The sequence below is a fragment of the Ranitomeya variabilis genome, chromosome 1, assembly GCF_051348905.1.
Source record: "Ranitomeya variabilis isolate aRanVar5 chromosome 1, aRanVar5.hap1, whole genome shotgun sequence".
NCBI lineage: Eukaryota > Metazoa > Chordata > Amphibia > Anura > Dendrobatidae > Ranitomeya > Ranitomeya variabilis.
In genome coordinates this window covers 970,016,053-970,038,850 of record NC_135232.1, presented here as the reverse complement: position 1 = coordinate 970,038,850, position 22,798 = coordinate 970,016,053, and the positions used below count along the sequence as shown (strand labels likewise).

General features: G+C 43.6%; 1 protein-coding gene across 7 annotated transcripts in view; it reads right to left on the bottom strand.

The window, feature by feature from the left end:
- The window catches only part of ARFIP1 (ARF interacting protein 1), a 145,486-nt gene that overhangs the window by 110,048 nt on the left and 12,640 nt on the right, over window positions 1-22,798 (bottom strand). For 4 of the 7 annotated variants that reach the window (XM_077279325.1, XM_077279322.1, XM_077279321.1 and 1 more), the window contains exon 2: window positions 6,336-6,415. The exons of the other annotated variants lie outside the window; for them this stretch is intronic. In XM_077279325.1, coding sequence (XP_077135440.1) covers window positions 6,336-6,413 — 78 coding nt within the window. In that variant the 5' untranslated portion in view covers window positions 6,414-6,415. The remainder of the gene's footprint in view (window positions 1-6,335; window positions 6,416-22,798) is intronic. 7 annotated transcript variants of the gene reach the window in all.

The window sequence follows — 22,798 nt, the reverse complement described above, 5'->3', positions numbered from 1 at the left end:
TAGGACGGCACAAGGGATACATTTCATGGGTCATGGTTTATTTACAAGGAGATCTCGCCCAGCTGCAGGAGGCGCACAATGGAGCGTGGCCAGGGAGCGGGCTCAGCTTTCTATGTGGGCATTCTCCGCAGTGTTCTCCTGGCTAATGGGGAGGAACAGATTTTATTTCACTGACGGGTGGCAGGTTTTTCCATAGAATAGAAAACCGTTAGCGTCAACAGAAAATATTTAAGATAAAATTTTACATGGCATAAAGCTGCAAGAATACATGTTCTTATGTTCCCAGATGTGAATAAGTGGGGAAATGCACATCAATATAGCTGTCAATTATCAGTTCTGGACAAGCAGGATTGACAGTTACATTATTGCACTGAACTATTTTAAGTATAAGTGAATATTGTTCTTTGTTTCGGCTCCCAATCGGTGGCAGCATGCGTCAAAGAGGCTGGAACATAAGCCGTAACATCGCGCACTGGGCATAGGACTACAAACACACATGACTAAAGGTGGAAGTGCGGTCTCTTCCTTACACTTTTACTGGAGGCTCAAGTGGACAATGGGACATGCACCAGGATAGCGAGGATTCGCATGGCGTGCTGCTCTTCTCTACGGCCCATGACAAGTCTTCTAGAGGTAGCTCTTCAAAATCTTTGGCCAGTAGTTGTCTTTATGAGGCAGTCGACCAACTTACATATACGTTTATGGTCTCAACATTTCACAGTTCTAACAGGGTAAGCATTTTGCCAGAATTTCTGGTAATGGAAGAGGAGGGTTCTATACATTTTACACTCACATTTTTGGATTATAGAGCACCGGACACCTACCAGAGACTTTCACTGCTAGGATTATTTGCACACTTTGGAGAACACAAACGATAACTAAAAATATATTTTGCCAAACCAAGCAACTACTAAAAATGCGTCATTTTACTATTAGGGTATGTGCACACGATGCAGATTTAGTGCAGAATTGGTGCAGAACTGCAGCAGATTTTTCTGCTGCAGAAACGCTGCAGAACTGCACTGTGATTTACAGTACAATGTAAATCAATGGGAAAAAAAAAAAGCTGTGCACATGGTGCAGAAAAATCTGCGCAGAAACGCTGCAGATTTCAAAGAAGTGCACGTCGCTTCTTTTGTGCAGTTCTGCAGCGTTTCTGCTGCAGATTTTTCTGCACCATGTGCACAGCTTTTTTTTTTCCCCATTGATTTACATTGTACTGCACAGAAACTGTATAGAAACTGCACAGAAACTGCACAGAAACTGCATAGAATCTGCGCAGAAACTGCATAGAATCTGCGCAGAAACTGCATAGAATCTGCATAGAATCTGCATAGAAACTGCACAGAAACTGCATAGAAACTGCATAGAAACTGCATAGAAACTGCATAGAAACTGCACAGAAACTGCATCAAATCTGCAGATGCAGATTTAGTGCAGAAAATTCTGCACCACATTTCCTACGTGTGCACATAGCCTTATGCATCAGTGTAAAAAATACATAAATAGTTTGTGGCTGAAATCCTGCGATGTACAGTACAGACCAAAAGTTTGGACACACCTTCTCATTTAAAGGTTTTTCTGTATTTTCATGACTATGAAAACTGTACATTCACACTGAAGGCATCAAAACTATGAATTAACACATGTGGAATTATATACTTAACAAAAAAGTGTGAAAACTGAAATTATGTCTTATATTCTAGGTTCTTCAAAGTAGCCACCTTTTGCTTTGATGACTGCTTTGCACACTCTTGGCATTCTCTTGATGAGCTTCAAGAGGTAGTCACCGGGAATGGTTTTCCAACAATGTTGAAGGAGTTCCCAGAGATGCTTAGCACTTGTTGGCCCTTTTGCCTTCACTCTGCAGTCCAACTCACCCCAAACCATCTCGATTGGGTTCAGGTCTGGTGACTGTGGAGGCCAGGGCATCTGGCGTAGCACCCCATCACTCTCCTTCTTGGTCAAATAGCCCTTACACTGCCTGGAGGTGTGTTTGGGGTCATTGTCCTGTTGAAAAATAAATTATGGTCCAACTAAGCGCAAACCAGATGGAACAGTATGCCGCTGCAAGATGCTGTGGTAGCCATGCTGGTTTAGTATGCCTTCAATTTTGAATAAATCCCCAACAGTGTCACCAGCAAAGCACCCCCACACCATCACACCTCCTCCTCCATGCTTCACGGTGGGAACCAGGCATGTAGAGTCCATCTGTTCACCTTTTCTGCGTCGCACAAAGACACGGTGGTTGGAACCAAAGATCTCAAATTTGGACTCATCAGACCAAAGCACAGATTTCCACTTGTCTAATGTCCATTCTTTGTGTTCTTTAGCCCAAACAAGTGTCTTCTGCTTGTTGCCTGTCGTTAGCAGTGGTTTCCTAGCAGCTATTTTACCATGAAGGCCTGCTGCACAAAGTCTCCTCTTAACAGTTGTTGTAGAGATGTGTCTGCTGCTAGAACTCTGTGTGGCATTGACTTGGTCTCTAATCTGAGCTGCTGTTAACCTGCAATATCTGAGGCTGGTGACTCGGATAAACTTATCCTCAGAAGCAGAGGTGACTCTTGGTCTTCCTTTCCTGGGGTGGTCCTCATGTGAACCAGTTTCTTTGTAGCGCTTAATGGTTTTTGCCACTGCACTTGGGGACACTTTCAAAGTTTTCCCAATTTTTCTGACTGACTGACCTTCATTTCTTAAAGTAATGATGGCCACTCGTTTTTCTTTACTTAGCTGCTTTTTTCTTGCCATAATACAAACTCTAACAGTCTATTCAGTAGGACCATCAGCTGTGTATCCACCAGACTTCTGCACAACTGATGGTCCCAACCCAATTTATAAGGCAAGAAATCCCTCTTATTAAACCTGACCGGGCACACCTGTGAAGTGAAGACCATTCCCAGTGACTACCTCTTGAAGCTCATCAAGAGAATTCCAAAAGAGTGTGCAAAGCAGTCATCAAAGCAAAAGGTGGCTACTTTGAAGAACCTAGAATATAAGGCTGGGGTCACACTTGGCGTAAGACAATACGTCACGTATTATACGTCAGTACTACGGCCGTAATACGGAGAAATGTTCCCAAAATATTGATCCGTAGTAAGGGTGTTTCAGCGTATTTTGCGCATGGCATCCTCCGTATGTAATCCGTATGGCATCCGTACTGCGATATTTTCTCGCAGGCTTGCAAAACCGTCATTGAGACACATATATATATATTCTGTATTTAGATTTCATTCAGCGCGATATCTGTGAACAGCCGGTAATTCAATTGCCGGCTTTTCATTTCTCCTGCACAAACCCGACAGGATATGAGACATGGTTTACATACAGTAAACCATTTCATATCCCCTTTTTTTTTGCATATTCCACACTACTAATGTTAGTATTGTGTATGTGCAAAATTTCAGTGCTGTAGCTGCTGAAATAAAGGGTTAAATGGCGGAAAAAATTGGCGTGGGCTCCCGCGCAATTTTCTCCGCCAGAATGGTAAAGCCAGTGACTGAGGGCAGATATTAATAGCCAGGAGAGGGTCCATGGTTATTGGCCCCCCCGTGGCTAAAAACATCTGCCCCCAGCCACCCCAGAAAAGGCACATCTGGAAGATGCGCCTATTCTGGCACTTAGCCACTCTCTTCCCACTCCCTGTAGCGGTGGGATATGGGGTAATGAAGGGTTAATGCCACCTTGCTATTGTAAGGTGACATTAAGCCAGATTAATAACGGAGAAGCGTCAATTATGACACCTATCCATTATTAATCCAATAGTACTAAATGGTTAATAAACACACACACATGATTTAAAAGTATTTTAATGAAATAAACACAGCGGTTGTTGTAATAATTTATTGTTCTCTCAATCCATTTCCAGGCCCTCGCTTGGCAAAATAATAAACGCACAAGATACATACCTTCTGATGTCAGATCACGTCCAACGAGGTAATCCATCTGAAGGGGTTAACTAATATTACAGGCAGGAGCTGCGATAAACCACTCGCTCGTGCCTGTAATCCCCGGGTGCTGAAAGGAAAGCTGGATCTGTACTTACATTGAGTCGCGGTGATGCGCCCCTGCTGGATGTTCTCATGAACTGCAGCCTGGGAACTTTTTCCCACGCTCCAGGTCATATGAGGACATCCACCAGGGGGCGCATCACCGCGACTGAAGGAAATGTAGGTCAATGACCTACATTTCATTCATTCGCCGGGGAATTACAGGCACAAGCGAGTGCATTAGCAGGGCTCGTGCCTGTAAAATAATTAACCCCTTCAGATGGATTACATCGTGGGAAGTGATCTGACATCAGAAGGTATGTATCTTGTGCGTTTATTATTTTGCCAAGCGAGGGCCTGGAAATGGATTGAGAGAACAATAAATTATTACAACAACCGCTGTGTTTATTTCATTAAAATACTTTTAAATCATGTGTGTGTGTTTATTAACCCTTTCAAACAATTGGATTAATAATGGATAGGTGTCATAACTGACGCCTCTCCATTATTAATCTGGCTTAATGTCACCTTACAATAGCAAGGTGACATTAACCCTTCATTACCCCATATCCCACCGCTACAGGGAGTGGGAAGAGAGTGGCCAAGTGCCAGAATAGGCGCATCTTCCAGATGTGCCTTTTCTGGGGTGGCTGGGGGCAGATGTTTGTAGCCACGGGGGGGCCAATAACCATGGACCCTCTCCTGGCTAGTAATATCTGCCCTCAGTCACTGGCTTTACCATTCTGGCGGAGAAAATTGCGCGGGAGCCCACGACAATTGTTTCCGCCATTTAACCCTTTATTTCAGCAGCTACAGCGCTGAAATTTTGCACATACACACTACTAACATTAGTAGTGTGGAATATGCAAAAAAAAAGGGGATATGAGATGGTTTACTGTATGTAAACCATGTCCCATATCCTGTCGGGTTTGTGCAGGAGAAATGAAAAGCCGGCAATTGAATTACCGACTTTTCACTAACACCGCTGCGTATTTCTCGCAAGTCACACTGCTGGTCCGTGTGGAATCCGTATTTTTCTCGCCTCCATAGACTTTTATTGGCTATTTTTTTGCGCAATACGCTGACAAACGCAGCATGCTGCGATTTTGTACGGCCGTAGAAAGCCGTATAATACTGAACCGTAATATCTGGCTAATAGGAGCAGCCCTATTGAGAATAATTGTGCCGTATGTTATGCGAGTTTTACGGACGTAGTTTCTGCGCTCTTACGTCCGTAAAACTCGCATGTGTGACCCCGGCCTAAGACATAATTTCAGTTGTTTCACACTTTTTTGTTAAGTATATAATTCCACATGTGTTAATTCATAGTTTTGATGCCTTCAGTGTGAATTTACAATTTTCATAGTCAAGGAAATACAGAAAAATCTTTAAATGAGAAGGTGTGTCCAAACTTTAGGTCTGTACTGTATACCTGGAAATAAAAACGCAGCATGTGCAGTTCTAAATCCCACTTTACTTATTCACACGTGTGGCAGTATCGCATCCACAAATATTGTTCATCTGTCTGTTTTTATCCAATAGTGTTCCATGTGGCTGTGTCTCACCATCCGTGTGTCATCTGTATTTTGAATACGTTACAGACCCCGGGGGGTTTCCCAAGTGTCTCCAAGTAACTGAGCTGGGACAAAAGGCTACGGAAAAGGAAGGCATCGCCTGAATGGGCGAGAGCTCAGTCTGCAAATAGTGTAGGACATGTCCATGAATTTCTCATGCCAGCCATCAGTCTATGCAAAATGTTGGATGTGTGAACAGTAGCTTAAACTGTAATTGACTGTGTGCTGTCTGTTTTCCACTTAAGTCAGAAATGCAAATTTGTGTTTTTTTTTTCTATTTTCCTTTTGTATAGGAAGCGGTGCAGATCAGCCTTTTCTAAAACGTGGATAAAAGAAGAAAAGTATGCAAAAAGAACGCTTTCTAGGTATATGCGGGGTAAATGACTACCTATGGATACAAAGTGCACATGTATCAGGCGCTTTCCTTCACATAACCCAAACGTAAAATGAAAATCTGAAATCAATTGGTGTGAACAACATACTTAGATTCTACTTTAACAAAATAATTAAGTAAATAAATCACATTTGATCTGGAAAATGCTATATATAAAGGATTGTGGATACAGACAGCCAGCTAGCCAGTTCTCATCATTGCCATCACTAAGAGCACTGACAAGAATGACACCAATGGCGGCGCTGCGCCCACAGCGTTATGGGGATGGATTGCCCCCATCATCCAGCCGGCGATATATTGCCTTCCAATTCCTTGCGGAGATCTTACAGCTTTATAAAGATGGCTAATAATTTCTAGGTTCTATTTATCTTAATAACAGACCTCAGGGTCAGAAACAACATCGTCAGGATCGGATAATGTGGCATCATTAGGAGATGTGTCACTTGTGGTGTCAGACATATCTGAAAGTAAAATAGACAGAATCAGCATGCATTGTGTGAACTGTGCGATCCCATATAACAGTGCGGGGGGCTACCAGCGCCTGATGGTACCAGTGCCAAGACTACACCCATCTACCGCCTCCATCCACCCACGATGTTCCTAATCCAGATTGTGCAGCAATTTAACTTCAAATCCTCTAAATATTGCATTGTGGAAGGCAAATGATGATTTATCAACGCGGTTATCTTCACACGTGGCGGTTTTGCTTCCTTTTTTTTTTTTTTTTTTTTAAAAAAAAAAAGTATATTTGATGCAGCATACCAATTCTCTCAATGTTATGCAGTGCGTTTCACCATTCATATAAATGGATGAAAACAGCAAGTGAAAACGCACGATAAAGTACATGTAAATATGGGACAAACGCACGTATTTTACAGTGTTATTTCTGCCATCGCGCTGCGTTTTTTTCTACCCAAAAAAATGATGTGTGAACATTCCCTAAATGTTGAAGTACTTCCATACCCCAAAGAGACTAGTGATCACATTGTTTTCTGCAGATGTGAAACATCCATTGGTGTAAGGGCCATCCATCCATCCCTCTGCGGTCACGTGTATGGACCCAGTGTAGCGGCACACTGTACTATAAAAAACACTTTACGTGGCAGAGACAATACTACCGTAATCAAGAATATCTACAATGACATCCATGCTGGATTACACTTTTTCTTCATAGATACATATGGAATAAGTGCAAAAAACATGTGTGCCACTCCATATAATTCTTTATATAGCATGAAGTCTCAGTATAGCAGTTATTTCTCCCTTACTACAATCCTATTAAATATATTATCATTTTTATAGCGCCAACATATTCCACAGCACTGTACAAGTCAGAAAGGACATATACAGACAATAGCAGACATTACAGGACAACACATAAAACAGCAGATACAAAGAGGAGCGAGGGCCCTGCTCACAATCTATAAGGAAAAAATAGGGGCATAAAAGGGAAAATTAGAAAGGGCTTGTTGTAAAAAGTGCAGGAGTCAAAATAATAAAGAGGCATCTAAAGGGTTATTTCCAAAATGACAAAATAGGACTTCTGGGGGCACAACTGTTGGAAACATCCTCTACCCCCCCAGTGAGTGGAGAACAATCACTTACTAATTTGGGGGGCAAAGAACATTTGAAGCAAAAAGCATTTGATATCTCTAAGTTTGTGACAAATATTAAGACAAATAAAATGTCATATGTTTTATATAGAAAACAGAAAAAAATAAAACAAGTTTAGCTTGACAGCATAACATGGTTACATCTGAGGATGCTAATGCTAGGAACAGTCCGTGTAAAACACTGGAAAGTGGGAGTATATTAAATGAGACAAGCTGGCGAATGGAGGCTTAATCAATAATTGCTTCTTGGCGATGATTGGGTGCCAGCCCCTGCAGCGGCGTCCTAGTGGCAGGTCAATTACAGCGGAGGTTAGGAGCACAGATACAGATCAGGAGTCAGGTCGGCGCTCTGATAATTCAAGATCTGTTATTCACTGTGATTGTCTCCACGGATCAGGCAGAACCACACAGGAGTGAGGCCGGAGGGGATGTCATGGGTTCGATTTACTGAAGAAGAAGTGAGCAAAATTGCAGAGAGGAAATTAGAAATATAATACAAACCACGGCGGTAAGAAATAGAACCGTAACAGACGTCAGCCGCAGGAAAGTAGGGAGGTGACAACAGCTGCTTTATTGACTGCAGAAAAGAACTGGTCATTGTTCTACAGATGGCAAAAAACGGAAACAATTCCAATTATTACAATATAATCCAGACACAGAAATTAACCCTATATTTAGCAGATCAGTGTTCAGATATAAATCTGAAGTGTGTGAAGAGAAAAAGAAAGAAAAGTGGAGACTGTCAGGCAGCTGTCACTCAGAAACCAGCACAAATGACAACCTGCACATCTTTATTCATTTATACAAATAAGGCAGTACTTTCAGGAAGACAGAAAAAAAAAAAAAATTATATATATATATATATATATATATATATATATATATATATATATATCTTGGTTCATAAGTACATTATTTATATCAAACATTACGAGCTCCGTAGTCAGTTCTTAGACTCTAAGGCCCATCGTGTCATGCCCACTACACCAACCAAGGAAGAAGATTATTACAGTATTGTTGACCCAATTTAAAAGCAGTGGCGGCCCAACCCAAGCTGAGGCGCTTGCTGCACCCCTGGCTCAGCAACACCGCTCAATGCACTGTCACGCCTACGGGCTTCTGTAATACCAGAACTGGCAATCAAGGGGGGCTGGAGATCCATGCAAAACAAGTAGGTGGGACGGTGCACTGCACAGCTGGGCTACGCCAATGGAGCACCTATGCTTGGTTTAAATGGCCATTCTATGCTGACCGACTCCATGTAACCTATTCTCAGATCATAGTAAGCCCCCAGACAAAGTTACTCAAGATTTATTTAAATGGACCCTTCTGAGATGACATTATGGAAACTTCTACATGACTGAATGACTATTGTCCAATTAAAGGAACAGTCACTTCACATTACAACACACAGTATATGCCTTTACATTAAAGGCATCATTTAAGGATGGCCTCATTGTAAACATCCTGTGTCCACAGACTTATCAGAAGCGGGACGATCAGACTCTCAAAACCAAAATCAGAACTAACAAGGGGCTGCTTATTCAGATATTTTTTTTAAAAAAGAGAAAAACAAAAATATAAAAATATTTCAGCTTGAATTAACATTTCTGAAAACTTTCCATTCTCTCAAATTTTTTTATATTTCAAATGGTCAAGGTAATGGTTGGATTAATTATGAGGCAGTGGGCAACAGCCTTGTAAAGCTTCGTCCCACCCCAAACACTGGAAATTCACACTTCTTGTTCCAGCTCCCCCAAATCACATGGCTGATAGCTTTGGCAAAAGACTACACAGTGAAGAGGGCAAAATGTTATAGAAGTATTAGGGTATGTGCACACGTCAGGATTTTTTGCGTTTTTGTCGCATTTTTTCTGCTATAAAAACGTAAAAAAAAAAACGCTTACATATGCCTCCTATTATTTACAGTGTATTCCGCATTTTTTGTGCAAATGTTGCGATTTTTTCCGCGAAAAAAATCGCATCGCGGAAAAAAAAGCAACATGTTCATTAAAAATGCGGAATTGCGGGGATTCCGCACACCTAGGAGTCCATTGATCTGCTTACTTCCCGCACGGGGCTGTGCACACCATGCGGGAAGTAAGCAGATCATGTGCGGTTGGTACCCAGGGTGGAGGAGAGGAGACTCCTCCACGGACTGGGCACCTTATAATTGGTAAAAAAAAAAGTATTAAAATAAAAAATAGTCCTATACTCACCCTCTGATGGCCCCCGAAGTGTTCCCACCTCACCGCTGCATGCTGCCGCTTTGGTTCCTATAGCTGCTATGCGGTGAAGGACCTGTGATGACGTCACTGTCTTGTGATTGGTCGTGAGCGGTCATGTGACCGCCCACGTGACCGCTCACGTGACCGTGACGTCACGGAAGGTCCTGTGCGCACAGACCAGCTATAGGAACAGGAACGGACACCGCTGAGGAGATGTCTGGGTGAGTATAACCATTTTTTTTATTTTTTTTTATTATTTTTAAACATTCTATCTTTTACTATAGATGCTGCATAAGCAGCATCTATAGTAACAAGTTGGTCACACTTGTCAAACAGTATGTTTGACAAGTGTGACCAACCTGTCAGTCAGTTTTCCAAGCGATGCTACAGATCGCTTGGAAAACTTCAGCATTTCAGCATTCTGCAAGCTAATTACGCTTGCAGAATGCTAAAAAAAAAAACGCGAAAAAAACGGAAAAAAAAACGCCAAAAAAAAAATGCGGATTTCTTGCAGAAAATTTCCGGTTTTAGAGATACAAATGTATATTTTATTACTTTCCATTTTATCAGATATTTTTCCCCAGCTGGAATGCCCTTTAATGAAGTTCATCAGAACAAATGTATTATTTGCCCTCCATAAAGGGCAATTTCCAAAAATCATAATATGGTCTTGTTATTCTGTTAGTCCAGTCTCTCTCAGCTGGCGTCCGGCTGCCATGTCTCCACCACGGAGCGAGAGAATCATTGCTCATGTGGGCGAGCCCTAAACCGGCAGAAAGCACTGCCGGGTGTTTGAGGCCTAAATTATAAAACAACCATATAAGGTCATTTAGGCCTATCATGTACACTTCCCTATTACAGATTACCAATATGGTAGTCCTGGAATTGTGATCAGTTAATCCTTCCATATTATTTCAAAACACTCGTTTTCAGTGATTCCTTTGTATCTCCGTTCATACTACACCCACACACACAAATGATGCACCATTTGAAAGGTAAACTTGCCCCCTTCAGCAAGAAAATAGCCAAACTAATTGTGTCCAAAGCGCAGCCGTCTATTGACCGCAGGTGATTCCGCATGTGATCACTGAACCGCGTGGACTCACTGCGTCCAATACACTGTAAGGGTGACATTTCTCTTGCAGACTCGCATCTCCACAAGATAAATTGACATTCTGCGGTCTGGAAAACGCGCCTTCTTGTCCGTCTCTGTGGCTGAGCCGCGGACGTCTGTGCACGCATAGAAGATATGGGAGTTTAGGAAATCCCATCCACTATGCTGTAACATCTGGACGCTGCGGGATGGACGCAGCGTTTACTGTCCGTGTGCACCTACCCTAACACTGTGGAGAAGATACATCACAGTGTTTATGGCACAAAAATGTTGTAATATACTTTGAATCATTGCAACATTTTTGAGCAACACAGGGATACATAAAAAATGTGCAATTTGTTAAGCAGCTATGCCAAAATAGGCAGAGATTGTAAAGAACAGGTGAGTGACAAGGTGTGCCTATGCTCGCCAGTCAAATTAATGGAAAGTGGTAGCGTTTCTTATGCCAGCATTGCTACTCCAGTCACTTACGGCACACGCTAGTGATAAGATACACCAAATTCATTAAGTACTCACTCCCTTCAATCAGACTGCTGTATGAAATGCTAATATTAATTTATTGGGTCAAAAAGTGCTGTATAAGGCGAAGAAGTCCATTGCACAAAAATGCATAACAAATTGGAAAATCATTTTTTGACTGCTAATACACACATAGGAAAAAGCTGAACACTAGAAGCAACACGATCACCAATCTGTCAGTGCCGCCAAGAAAGAAAAGCGCCCGCGTTCCCGACACAGAATCCTATGTACTGCAGATTGTACACGGAAGATCAAAGACACAGGGATTCACCAGTTCTCATATGAAAAGTGAGAAAGAAACATCATTTTTGGAGTTTTCCTCACAGTCCATGGGTGGCATCCGAGTGCGGTCTGATTATATTCACAGGGCCATACACTTACATTGCTGATTTCGGTTGAGAACTGCACAGATGTTGGTCAGCATTGAAATGAACCCTTAAGGTACCTTCACAATTAGCGACGCTGCAGCGATACAGACAACGATGCCGATCGCTGCAGCGTCGCTGTTTAGTCGTTGTGTGGTCGCTGGAGAGCTGTCACACAGACCTCTCTCCAGCAACCAACGATGCGGAAGTCCCTTGGTAACCAGGGTAAACATCGGGTTACTAAGCGCAGGGCCGCGCTTAGTAACCTGATGTTTACCCTGGTTACCAGTGTAAATGTAAAAAAAAAAAAAAAACACATACTCACATTCCGGTGCCCGGCGTCCGCTTCCCTGCACTCCTCCTGCATCCTGTGTCAGCGCCGAACATCTCCGGCATCTCCCACAGAGCACAGCGGTGACGTCACCGCTCTGCTTTACGGCCGGCACTTACACAGGATGCAGGAGGAGTGCAGGGAAGCGGACGCCGGGCACCGGAATGTGAGTATGTGTTTTTTTTTTTTTTACTATTACAATGGTAACCAGGGTAAACATCGGGTTACTAAGCGCGGCCCTGCGCTTAGTAACCCGATGTTTACCCTGGTTACCAGTGAAGACATCGCTGGATCGGTGTCACACACACCGATTCAGCGATGTCAGCGGGAGATCCAGCGACGAAATAAAGTTCTGGACTTTCAGCAACGACCAGCGATCTCACAGCGGGATCCTGATCGCTGCTGCGTGTCAAACACAACGATATCGCTATCCAGGATGCTGCAACGTCACGGATCGCTAGCGATATCGTTGTAAAGTTGCTTAAGGTACCTTCACACTAGGCGACTTTACAACGATAACGATAGCGATCCGTGTTGTTGCAGCGTCCTGGATAGCGATATCGTTGTGTTTGACACACAGCAGCGATCTGGATCCTGCTGTGATATCGCTGGTCGTTGCTGAAAGTTCAGAACTTCATTTGGTCGTCAGATCGCCGTGTATCGTTGTGTTTGACAGCAAAAGCAACGATGCCAGCGATGATTTACAATGGTAACCAGGGTAAATATCGGGTTACTAAGCGCAGGGCCGCGCTTAGTAACCCAATATTTACCCTGGTTACCATTGTAAAAGTAAAAAAAAAAAAAACACTACATACTCACCCTCTGATGTCTGTCACGTCCCCCGGCGTCCGCGCTGCTGCTCAGAGCTTCCTGCACTGAGTGTGTCAGTGCCGGCCGTAAAGCAAAGCACAGCGGTGACGTCACCGTTCTGCTCTTAGGGCCGGCGCTCACACAGTGCAGGGAAGCGGACGTCGGGGGACGCGAATGTAAGTATGTACTGTTTGTTTTTTTACATTTACACTGGTAACCAGGGTAAACATCGGGTTACTAAGCGCGGCCCTGCGCTTAGCAACCCGATGTTTACCCTGGTTACCCGGGGACTTTGGCATCGTTGGTCGCTGGAGAGCGGTCTGTGTGACAGCTCTCCAGCGACCCTGCAGCGATCGGCATCGTTGTCGATATCGCTGCAGCGTCGCTTAGTGTGAAGGTACCTTTACTAATATAGAGGGTAATCTGCGCTGCGCTTGTAATGTTGTGAAAAACCCACTCACCTACATGGGACAAAGTCCAAGCTGATGTCAATGTCAAATCCTCTACATGTGGTCATCCGTCCACAGAGGAAGCAACAAGGAACATGCGGATTTTACTGTGGCCCTCACTGAAGGGGAGAAATCCGTAGTAAGGGAATGTGCACACTAAGTACTTGGTGCAGACATTTCCGCATTTTTGGTTCAGATTTTTCCCCCACATTAGTACGAGTTAAAACTGCTGAAAGAATTGACATGCTGCAGATTTCTATCTGCGCAGAAAAAATAAACCTGTGTATGAGGCTTCAGGATACCCTTCAAGTTTTGTGACAAATCTGCCCAGAAAAAAGAAAAAAAAAAAGCGACAAATCTGCAATGTGTGCACAGGCCCCAACAATCCACAGAAGGAATGGACATACTGAGAACTTTGCAACCGATTGGTGTGCGGAAAACCTTCAGCAGATAAAACATATTCCAATGAAATCCTCTTTGCTGTTGGAAATATTCGCTGTGCAATGACTGGGAGCAAATCCGCAAGGAAGACAGGCAGCAACGCCATCCCATGTGAACATACGGCGAGAGTGAGCCCAGACTATGCTGGTGCAGTTCTGGGGGATGGAGAATTGAAATTGAGACGGAATTATTCTACATCTGAACCTTTTTAATGAAGACATTTATTACACAAATAAGTGCAAGAAAACTAATGGCGGTCCTGAGACGGTGAGTGAGTACGCACTATATGGCAGCAGTAAATCTGGACATTGTAGCTTCCAGACACGACGAACAGTTACGGATGATACAGATCGAGGTATTCTTGCTGTTAGATCTGCTGATCGAGGCTCCAAACTGAACCCCCCATATTCTACCCATCACCCCCTTATAAATCGTCACTGTTAAAGTTACCTTCTGTTCATAATTACACAACATTATCAGTTTTTCTACTGGAGAAAGTAGATTTTCTTGCTCGGCCAGCTGCGGTTAGTTACATCTTGTAGGATCTATTGTTCCGATGACAAAGGGCAACATTGAACATCACAGAACATTGGATGTCAGTTCAAGGGTACATGTACACTACGTCTTTTCAGGCGGATTCTGCCTATAAGAACACACTAAAAAATACTATAAAATAATGAACATCTGCACAGCAATGTAAAAACAACTTGCCACTATAGGCTTCAGAAGCTGGGAAGCGGCTAAAAGGAGATACCTGGACATTCTTCAGGTGCCTTCTTCACAGCAAAAACGAACAAGAGGACACTAAAGAAGATGCCTCAAGAAAAATACCACCAGCGCTGTCCTAAAGTACCATCAGTTTCAGAAACTCAGCGGATATGCGGACATCTAATAGACATTGTGTGCACATGCTCTTGAAGGAAAGTCAGTGAAAAGTAATGTTTCCTATGCGGATTCTCCCAGTTTGCGCTGCTGAGAATTTGGGGGTAATTCGCCAGTGTTGGGGATTTGCACCAGTCTTTAATAGAAGTGCAGGAGAGAAAGAAGGGCTAAATCAGAGGTGCAAGCTCTAATCTGAATGCGACGTATCTGGGCTGTGCGCGCCACAAGTGGAAACCTAAACCAGTTCTAAACGTGCTTCTACTTCAGCTATAGCTTATTTACAACATTTTGAGCACAGGTTATAATAAATATGTCGAGTTCTCGCTACCTTGTCTCCTCCACTATACCACTTTATTTCTAGAAAAGGGTTGAGATTGATATAAAGTAAAAAAATATATACGGTATATTTTTTCCTGCAAAAGAGTTGTGCAACAAAACAAAATGCTGCTTTTTTTTTTTTCCATCAGAAGCCTGCCAAAAAGTTTAACAAACCTTCCTCTTTGTTCATCAATTCTTCATCCTCTACAAAAGGAGTCCCCAAAATGTGGCTCAGGTGGTCTGCCAGATTGGTGCATTACGACTGGTTCTAGCAAACAGCTGTGAAGAGCAGCTCTCTAGATGGTGAACTTTGTGAGTAGCTCCATACAGAAGAGCAGATCTGGAGGAGCACATTCAGGCCTTTGAGATAATTTAGGTTTGATAAGCTGGAGATGGAATCATGGTAACCGTCAGAGGAGGCGCTTGAAGCTGGATGCCACAGTGTGGTGGGAGTGCTGATGAAGGAACACTGAACGGAGGTATTGTGGGGACCTCTGGATCTTGGTATACTGCCTCGGTGGGCTTTCTGTAGAAAATCTTTGGATGTCATAACACTAGTAATGGGGGCTCTCTTGGTGTCATGACTGAGGGAGCAAGAGCTGGATGTCGCTCGCGGCCTTTTCTAAGGGCTGAATGTGACTTGCAACCCTCTCTCAAAGTTGAATATGACGCTCAAGGTCAGAAAGGTCGGGGACCAATGCTCTACAGGATCTGTTTGATGTGAACTGTAGGATGTACTAAAAAGTAAAAACGTTAGGAAAAAAATTTAACCACCACCTTAAATGGCTTGTACCATTATTACCATTATTATGACTTAACCTAGCCTTTAACCGACTTCTTTGATGAGACAGCATGGCTTCACAGGAGAATTGTGTGGCCTGGGATGTGGCACCATGTGCCAAACTTTGTACACAAATTTATGGCCGAAAGTAAGCCAGTAAGTGGTGTGAAGTTCACACAACGAGTTTTTGACACTGCGTATTTGTGCTGCACCAAAAATGCAATGTCTTAGGCCCCTTTCACACATCAGTTTTTTGCCGACAGGCTCAATCTGTCGAATTTTTTAAAAAACGGATCCAGCGGATGATGACGTCGGATCAGTTTTTTCTCAGACTTGTATTAGCGACGGATGGCCTCACATTCGTCCGTCGTTCGCCAAATCCGTCAAAAATTGTTGGTCCGGCGGCAACGCACAGAGGAACGTCTTTTTGTCCGTCGTAAAAACAGACATCAACGGATCCGGCTATTGCTAGAAAGGAAGCCTATGGCGCCGGATTCGTCAAATGACAGAATCCGGTGACTGATTCAGTTTTGGTTTTTTTGTTTTTTTAAACTGAGCATGCGTTTTCCATTCTGGTGTCTCACTCTCAGCTAGTCGGATCCGGCGAAAAAGCGTATCCGTCGCATCAGTTTTCCACAATATGTGACAGATCGTTTTTTTTTCACAATTCGCTGGATTGAGCCTGATGTGTGAAAGCAGCCTTAGGCTACGTTCCCAAAATTAGGTTTTTGGTGAGTTTATTATGTTGCAGATTTTTTGCGCCTATTAAGTAATGGGTGCCACATTGAAAACTCACCAAACACTCATCGCGAGAACGTAGTCTCACCATTTCTGCATTTCGACAGGAAACATGCAGCTGCAAAGAGGCGTTTTTGCATGTGCTTTTGACTGATTTGAGTGAAGCTAATGCTGAAAAACGCTGCAAAAACGCACAGAGAATTGACATGAAGCAGATTATTTTCTGCACCAAATCTGCCAGTCACAAATAAGGATTGCTTCAGGTTTTGCTAGTAAATCTGCAAGGATAAAAACACAGCATGTCGGCAACGCGTGTACTAGCACTTAGGGTATGTTTCCACCTTCAGGATTGCCTGCGCTTTGGATGCAGCAGATACCCTGCTCCTCCCAAAAAGCCGCCCCCTGTTGTACACGCGGTGATTCCGGATGTGTTCACTGAACATAAGCGGAATCACCGCATCGTATTTATAGACTGGGTTATTTATCTTGCGAAGACGGCGGAGCGTCTTCACAAGATAAAAAGACATGCTGCGGTCTGGAAAGACAAGCCACATGTCCGATTAGGCAGGGCCACCGGAAGCGTCCGTGCACACATAGTGGAGACAGGATTTCATAAAAATCCCCTCCACTATGCTGTTAACATCTGGACACTGCGGATTGGAAGTTTTTTGTTTTTTTCTTAAGCAGTCTTAGGCTACTTTCACACATCAGGTTTTCGGCGTCAGGCTCAATCCGGCTAAATTTAAAAAATAAAACGGATCCATTTTTTTTCCCCACAGACTTGTATTAGTGCCGGATTGCCCCGGATGACATTGCGTTTCGTCCGTTTTTCGTCAGATCTGGAAATCTGCTGTTTCCGGTTTCTGGAAAAAACGTCCATAGCAACGTTTTTTGTCCCCGGCGAAAAAGTCGGAAGCGCCGGATCCGGCTCTTTGCTAGAATGGAAGCCTATGGGAGCCGGATCTGGAAAATGACGGATTCCGGCGCCGGATTCTGGTTTTTTAAACTGAGCATGCTCCAAATTTTATCCAATAATCTAGATATGCTAGCCGGATCCGTTGCATCAGTTTTTCACAATCTGCGCTGGATCCGGCTTTTCCAACATTCGCCGGATTGTGCCTGATGCAAAAAAACCTGATGTGTGAAAGTAGCCTTAACTGACCCATGATGGATGTATTAAATCTGCAACAACAATTTCTCATTCAGGTACGCTGAGTGTTAAGTGCAGATTTGCCCCATAAAATTGCATTAAATGCAGAAAATCTGCGAGTAAAAAAACACACATGCGTTTTACTGCATTTCTGCTAAAGAGACGCAGGCAGAATGTATGCAATTCAAACATGACTATCAAAGTTGTCAAAGAGAAGTACCAGGAAGAATCAAAAAGAAAATTTTATTTAAAACAGCACACTAAAGACGCAAAAAACTGAAGGGCCAAAAACTAAAAAAATAATAAAAAAAAAAATCAAATCACACAATGAAAAAACCTAATAGGTGCAGAAATTCTACAACATCAGTCTAAAACGTTTTCACTAGCGATGAGCGAGCACTAAAATGTCGGGTGCTCGTTACTCAAAACGAGCAATTCCTAATACTTGCACAAGCAATTCCTAATACTCGCACAAGCAATTCCTAATACTCGCACAAGCAATTCCTAATACTCGCACAAGCAATTCCTAATACTCGCACAAGCAATTCCTAATACTCGCACGCTCGTTTTGAATAACTAGCATAATGGGAGTCAATGGGAGAGCTGAGCTTATTTCCCCTACAAAGAGGTCTGGGGGGCAGTGAAAATGTTCAAATGGATGGGAAAAGTAATGAATGGAAGGAGAATAGTATGGGGAAGACTCCTGGAAGAATCTCCGACTCCCAGATTGCTGCTGAGAACAATGGTTTTACTCCACATTAAGGAATGACAATAAAACATTCCAAACAGACAAGAAATTGCATTTTGCAGGGAAGAAAAAGGTTCACCAATTTTTCCTGTATAATGCTGTATATAAGGGAAGAATTTTAAAAAAATATATAATTTAAGTTAACCAAAATAGATTTTTTTAAATTAAAAATAGGATATTTCATTTATGAAAGAAGCAAGAAGTAACAAAAATAAGGGGCTCAGATACACCCTGTATTAAACATAAAGGAGGGCCTCATACACATTCTGTTCAAACGGTCATGTATTGTTGCTCCAGATCACAGAATAGTCTATGGGTGAGCAGTATAATACCAATAAGGCTACTTTCACACTAGCGTCGTGCACTGCACGTCGCTATGCGATGTTTTGTAGAAAAAAAGCATCCTGCAAAAGTGCTTGCAGGATGCGTTTTTTCTCCATAGACTAACATTAGCGACGCATTGCCACACGTCACAACCGTCGTGCGAAGGTTGCGTTGTGTTGCGTCGGACCGTCGCCACCAAAAAACGTTGCATGTAACGTTTTTTGGTGCGTCGTGCCCGTCTTTTCCGACCGCGCATGCGCGGCCGGAACTCCGCCCCCGCCTCCCCGCACCTCACAATGGGGCAGCGGATGCGTTGGAAAACAGCATCCGCTGCCCCCGTTGTGCGGCGCTTTCACTGCTAGCGTCGGTACGTCGCAACGACGCAATTCGTCGTGCGTCGTACGACGCTAGTGTGAAAGTAGCCTAAGGGTAAGTGCACATTTCTAGTTTGCAAAAATGCAGCTGCAAAAATGTGCGCTTTTGGTGCTTTTTTCCCTGTGATTTTTTGTTGATTTGCGTGAAGTCAATGGAGAAAAACGCGGGGCAAAAACAGAGAAGTGACATGCAGCAGATTATTTTCTGCACCAAATCAGCAAGTCAAAAATACGTGTGCATCACACTTCAGGTTTCTCATTGACTTTGCTGTCATCAGGTTTTGCTTCAGGTTTTGTCACAAACCTGCACCGAAAAAAAAACACCCAATCTACAATCTGTGCACACAGCCTAAAATTTTGAACGGGTTTTTGGAGGTTTATATAGCAACGAAATCTATCAAAGAATATGTAAAAGCCTATGGGTGAGCAATATACACTGCTCAAAAAAATGAAGGGAACACAAATCCCACATCCAAGATATCACTGAATGAAATATTCCAGTTGTAAATCTTTATTCATTACATAGTGGAAAGTGTTGAAAACAATAAAACCTAAAAATGATCAACGTAAATCACAACTAATATCCCACGGAGGTCTGGAGTTGGAATGATGCTCAAAATCAAAGTGGAAAATGAAGTTACAGGCTGATCCAACTTCAGTGGAAATGCCTCAAGACAAGGAAATGATGCTCAGTAGTGTGTGTGGCCTCCACGCGCCTGTATGATCTCCCTACAACGCCTGGGCATGCTCCTGATGAGGCGGCGGATGGTCTCCTGAGGCATCTCCTCCTAGACCTGGACTAAAGCATCTGCCAACTCCTGGACAGTCTGTGGTGCAACGTGATGTTGGTAGATGGTGCGAGACATGATGTCCCAGATGTGTTCAATCGGATTCAGGTCCGGGGAACGGGAGGGCCAGTCCATAGCTTCAATGCCTTCATCTTGCAGGAACTGCTGACACACTCCAGCCACATAAGGTCTGGCATTGTCCTGCATTAGGAGGAACCCAGGGACCAACGCACCAGCATATGGTATCACAAGGGGTCTGAGGATCTCATCTCAGTACCTAATGGCAGTCAGGCTACCTCTGGTGAGCACATGGAGGGCTGTGCGGCCCTCCAAAGAAATGCCACCCCACACCATTACTGACCCACTGCCAAACCAGTCACGCTGAAGGATGTTGCAGGCAGCAGATCGCTCTCCACGACATCTCCAGACTCTGTCACATGTGCTCAGTGTGAACCTACTTTCATCTGTGAAGAGCACAGGGCGCCAGTGGCGAATACGCCAATCCTGGTATTCTGTGGCAAATGCCAAGAAGAGGTGAGTATGTACTGTTTTTTTTTTTTACTTTTACAGTGGTAACCAGGGTAAATATCGGGTTACTAAGCGCGGCCCTGCACTTAGTAACCCGATGTTTACCCTGGTTACCGGGGTGCTGCAGGGGGACTTCGGCATTGTTGAAGACAGTTTCAACGATGCCGAAGTCGTTCCCCTGATCGTTGGTTGCTGGAGAGAGCTGTCTGTGTGACAGCTCCCCAGCGACCTAAACAGCGATGCTGCAGCGATCGGCTCGTTGTCTATATCGCTGCAGCGTCGCTGAGTGTGACGGTACCTTTAGTCTTTTGCTGTCACTCAAGAGTTTTTGACCATTTGCCTCCTCGGGAATCTGGCAGAAGCCAATGATAGTTTCCTTTTTCTGCCTCCCCCAGGTAATGCAGTCAGGCTTTTTTTTCTAACTATGGATTAAGCTTCCAGAAACATTAAATGTCTTATCTTTTTGCAGATTTGCAATGGAAATTGGAAAGTCTTGATTGCAACTGTAGGCCCACCGTACACTTCATACTGAGCTACTGCCAGAGCTGCAGGAAGTCATCTAAAACTCCTGTTTTGCATAGGTTGGCTATGGAGGGGCAGAGAACCTGATTCCAGGGATGTGTCACTTAGGCTGTGTGCTGTAGTTGTTAAATACAGTAAGTGTTGTATCAACAGGGGACTATCATCTGTGTAACCTCGTCCCCACCGATTGTCCGCTGGCTGACAATGTACAGAGGAAGCTGCCGGTCAGAGGTGTGGGCGAAGATGTACACAGCTCAGCATTCTGACCAGTTTCATGTACAGCAGGCCAGTGACACAAAGGTGGAATCAGACACTATGTCCCTAAATCATGGTGCTCTCCGATTAAATAGCAAAAACCAGCTGACAGATTCACTTACAACTCAACAAGGTGGCTCAGTGGCTAGCACTGTTGATTTGCAGCGCTGGGCTCCTGGGTACAAATCCCACCAAGGACAATATCTGCAAGGAGTTTGTGATCTTCCACTGTTTGTGTGGGTTTCCTCCGGGTTTTCCAGTTTCATCCTCAACTCCAAAGACATACTGATAGTGAATGTAGATTGTGAGCCCCAATGGGGACAGCGATGATAATGTCTAAAGTGCTGGGGAATTAATGGAACTATATGAGTAAAATAAATAAATAGCTCTTTAAACTGATGAGGAGCAAAGATGCTTTTTACCCTCCATCAGGCGGATCAGCAGGTCTATACCAGGATACATGTCAGAAAGTCCTCCTGATGTACACGTCAAGTCTAAGTCTGATGTAGGATTTTAACTACCGAAACAGAAGCTACATCTGCACAATTTGGAGGAAATTCCTAAAGAAATTTGTACCATATGAACATCCACAGATCATTCTGCGATCACAAATGTCAGTGTTTTCTGGGTGCAGAAACTGAAAAGAACATGGCCCCCAAACGGCCTCCCGGCTGGATACAATAGCAGACCACATTCACACGGCCACTGAACTGTGCGGACACGTGTAGTGTGAATGTGCAGCAGACTCCCGAGGGACAGCCTCAGGTTTATGGCATGGATTCCACAGAAAATACACATTTCATTTTTCCAGTGTGAATGAACACACTTAGCATACGCCACCTTCAGGGGCTGCATCACATCACATATTAATAACCTTCAAAACATTAGAAAAAGGATTATTGTACCAAACACAAATGGTTTTACACAGCAGCGTGTAGAATCCGACATGTGACTCCTCTCGGCCTCCTCCCACAGTCACTCCTAGGCTGGGTGTGCTGGACACGTACACGGCAGTGATGTAGCTGCACATGTGTCACAGCTCCACATCCCGCCAGCTGCACATTCACTGTATTCACAGAAAAGACAATGCATCATCTGAGGCTACAGAGCACAGCTAGCTGACATGTACCCAACCAGGGGGACAATAAAGCCTAACCCCCCAAATCTAAAACGTATGTCCCGATCTGCACACAATATATACTGGCAATAGCTCTTTTGGGAGATCATCACCTATTTTTTCAAAGTTGTTTTGACTTCCTAAACACGTCCAAAAGCGGAAACTTCCCGATAATCCCTTATTTCTAGACGCCATGAAAAATATCCATCTCTTCACAGCAGGGCAAGTAATCAATCAGGACCGACAAGAGACTATAGACTTTAAAAGGGTTACCCCACCCTGAAATATTTATTGCTAGAAATGATTGAATCTATTGACAATCAAATTCGTCAGGTTTGGCAAGTTTTGTTTTTAAATTAAATTTGCACCAAATAAGTTTGCCATGAACTGCAAATACTCTAAAGGTACCTTCACATTAAGCGACTTTGCAACGATGACGATAGCGATCC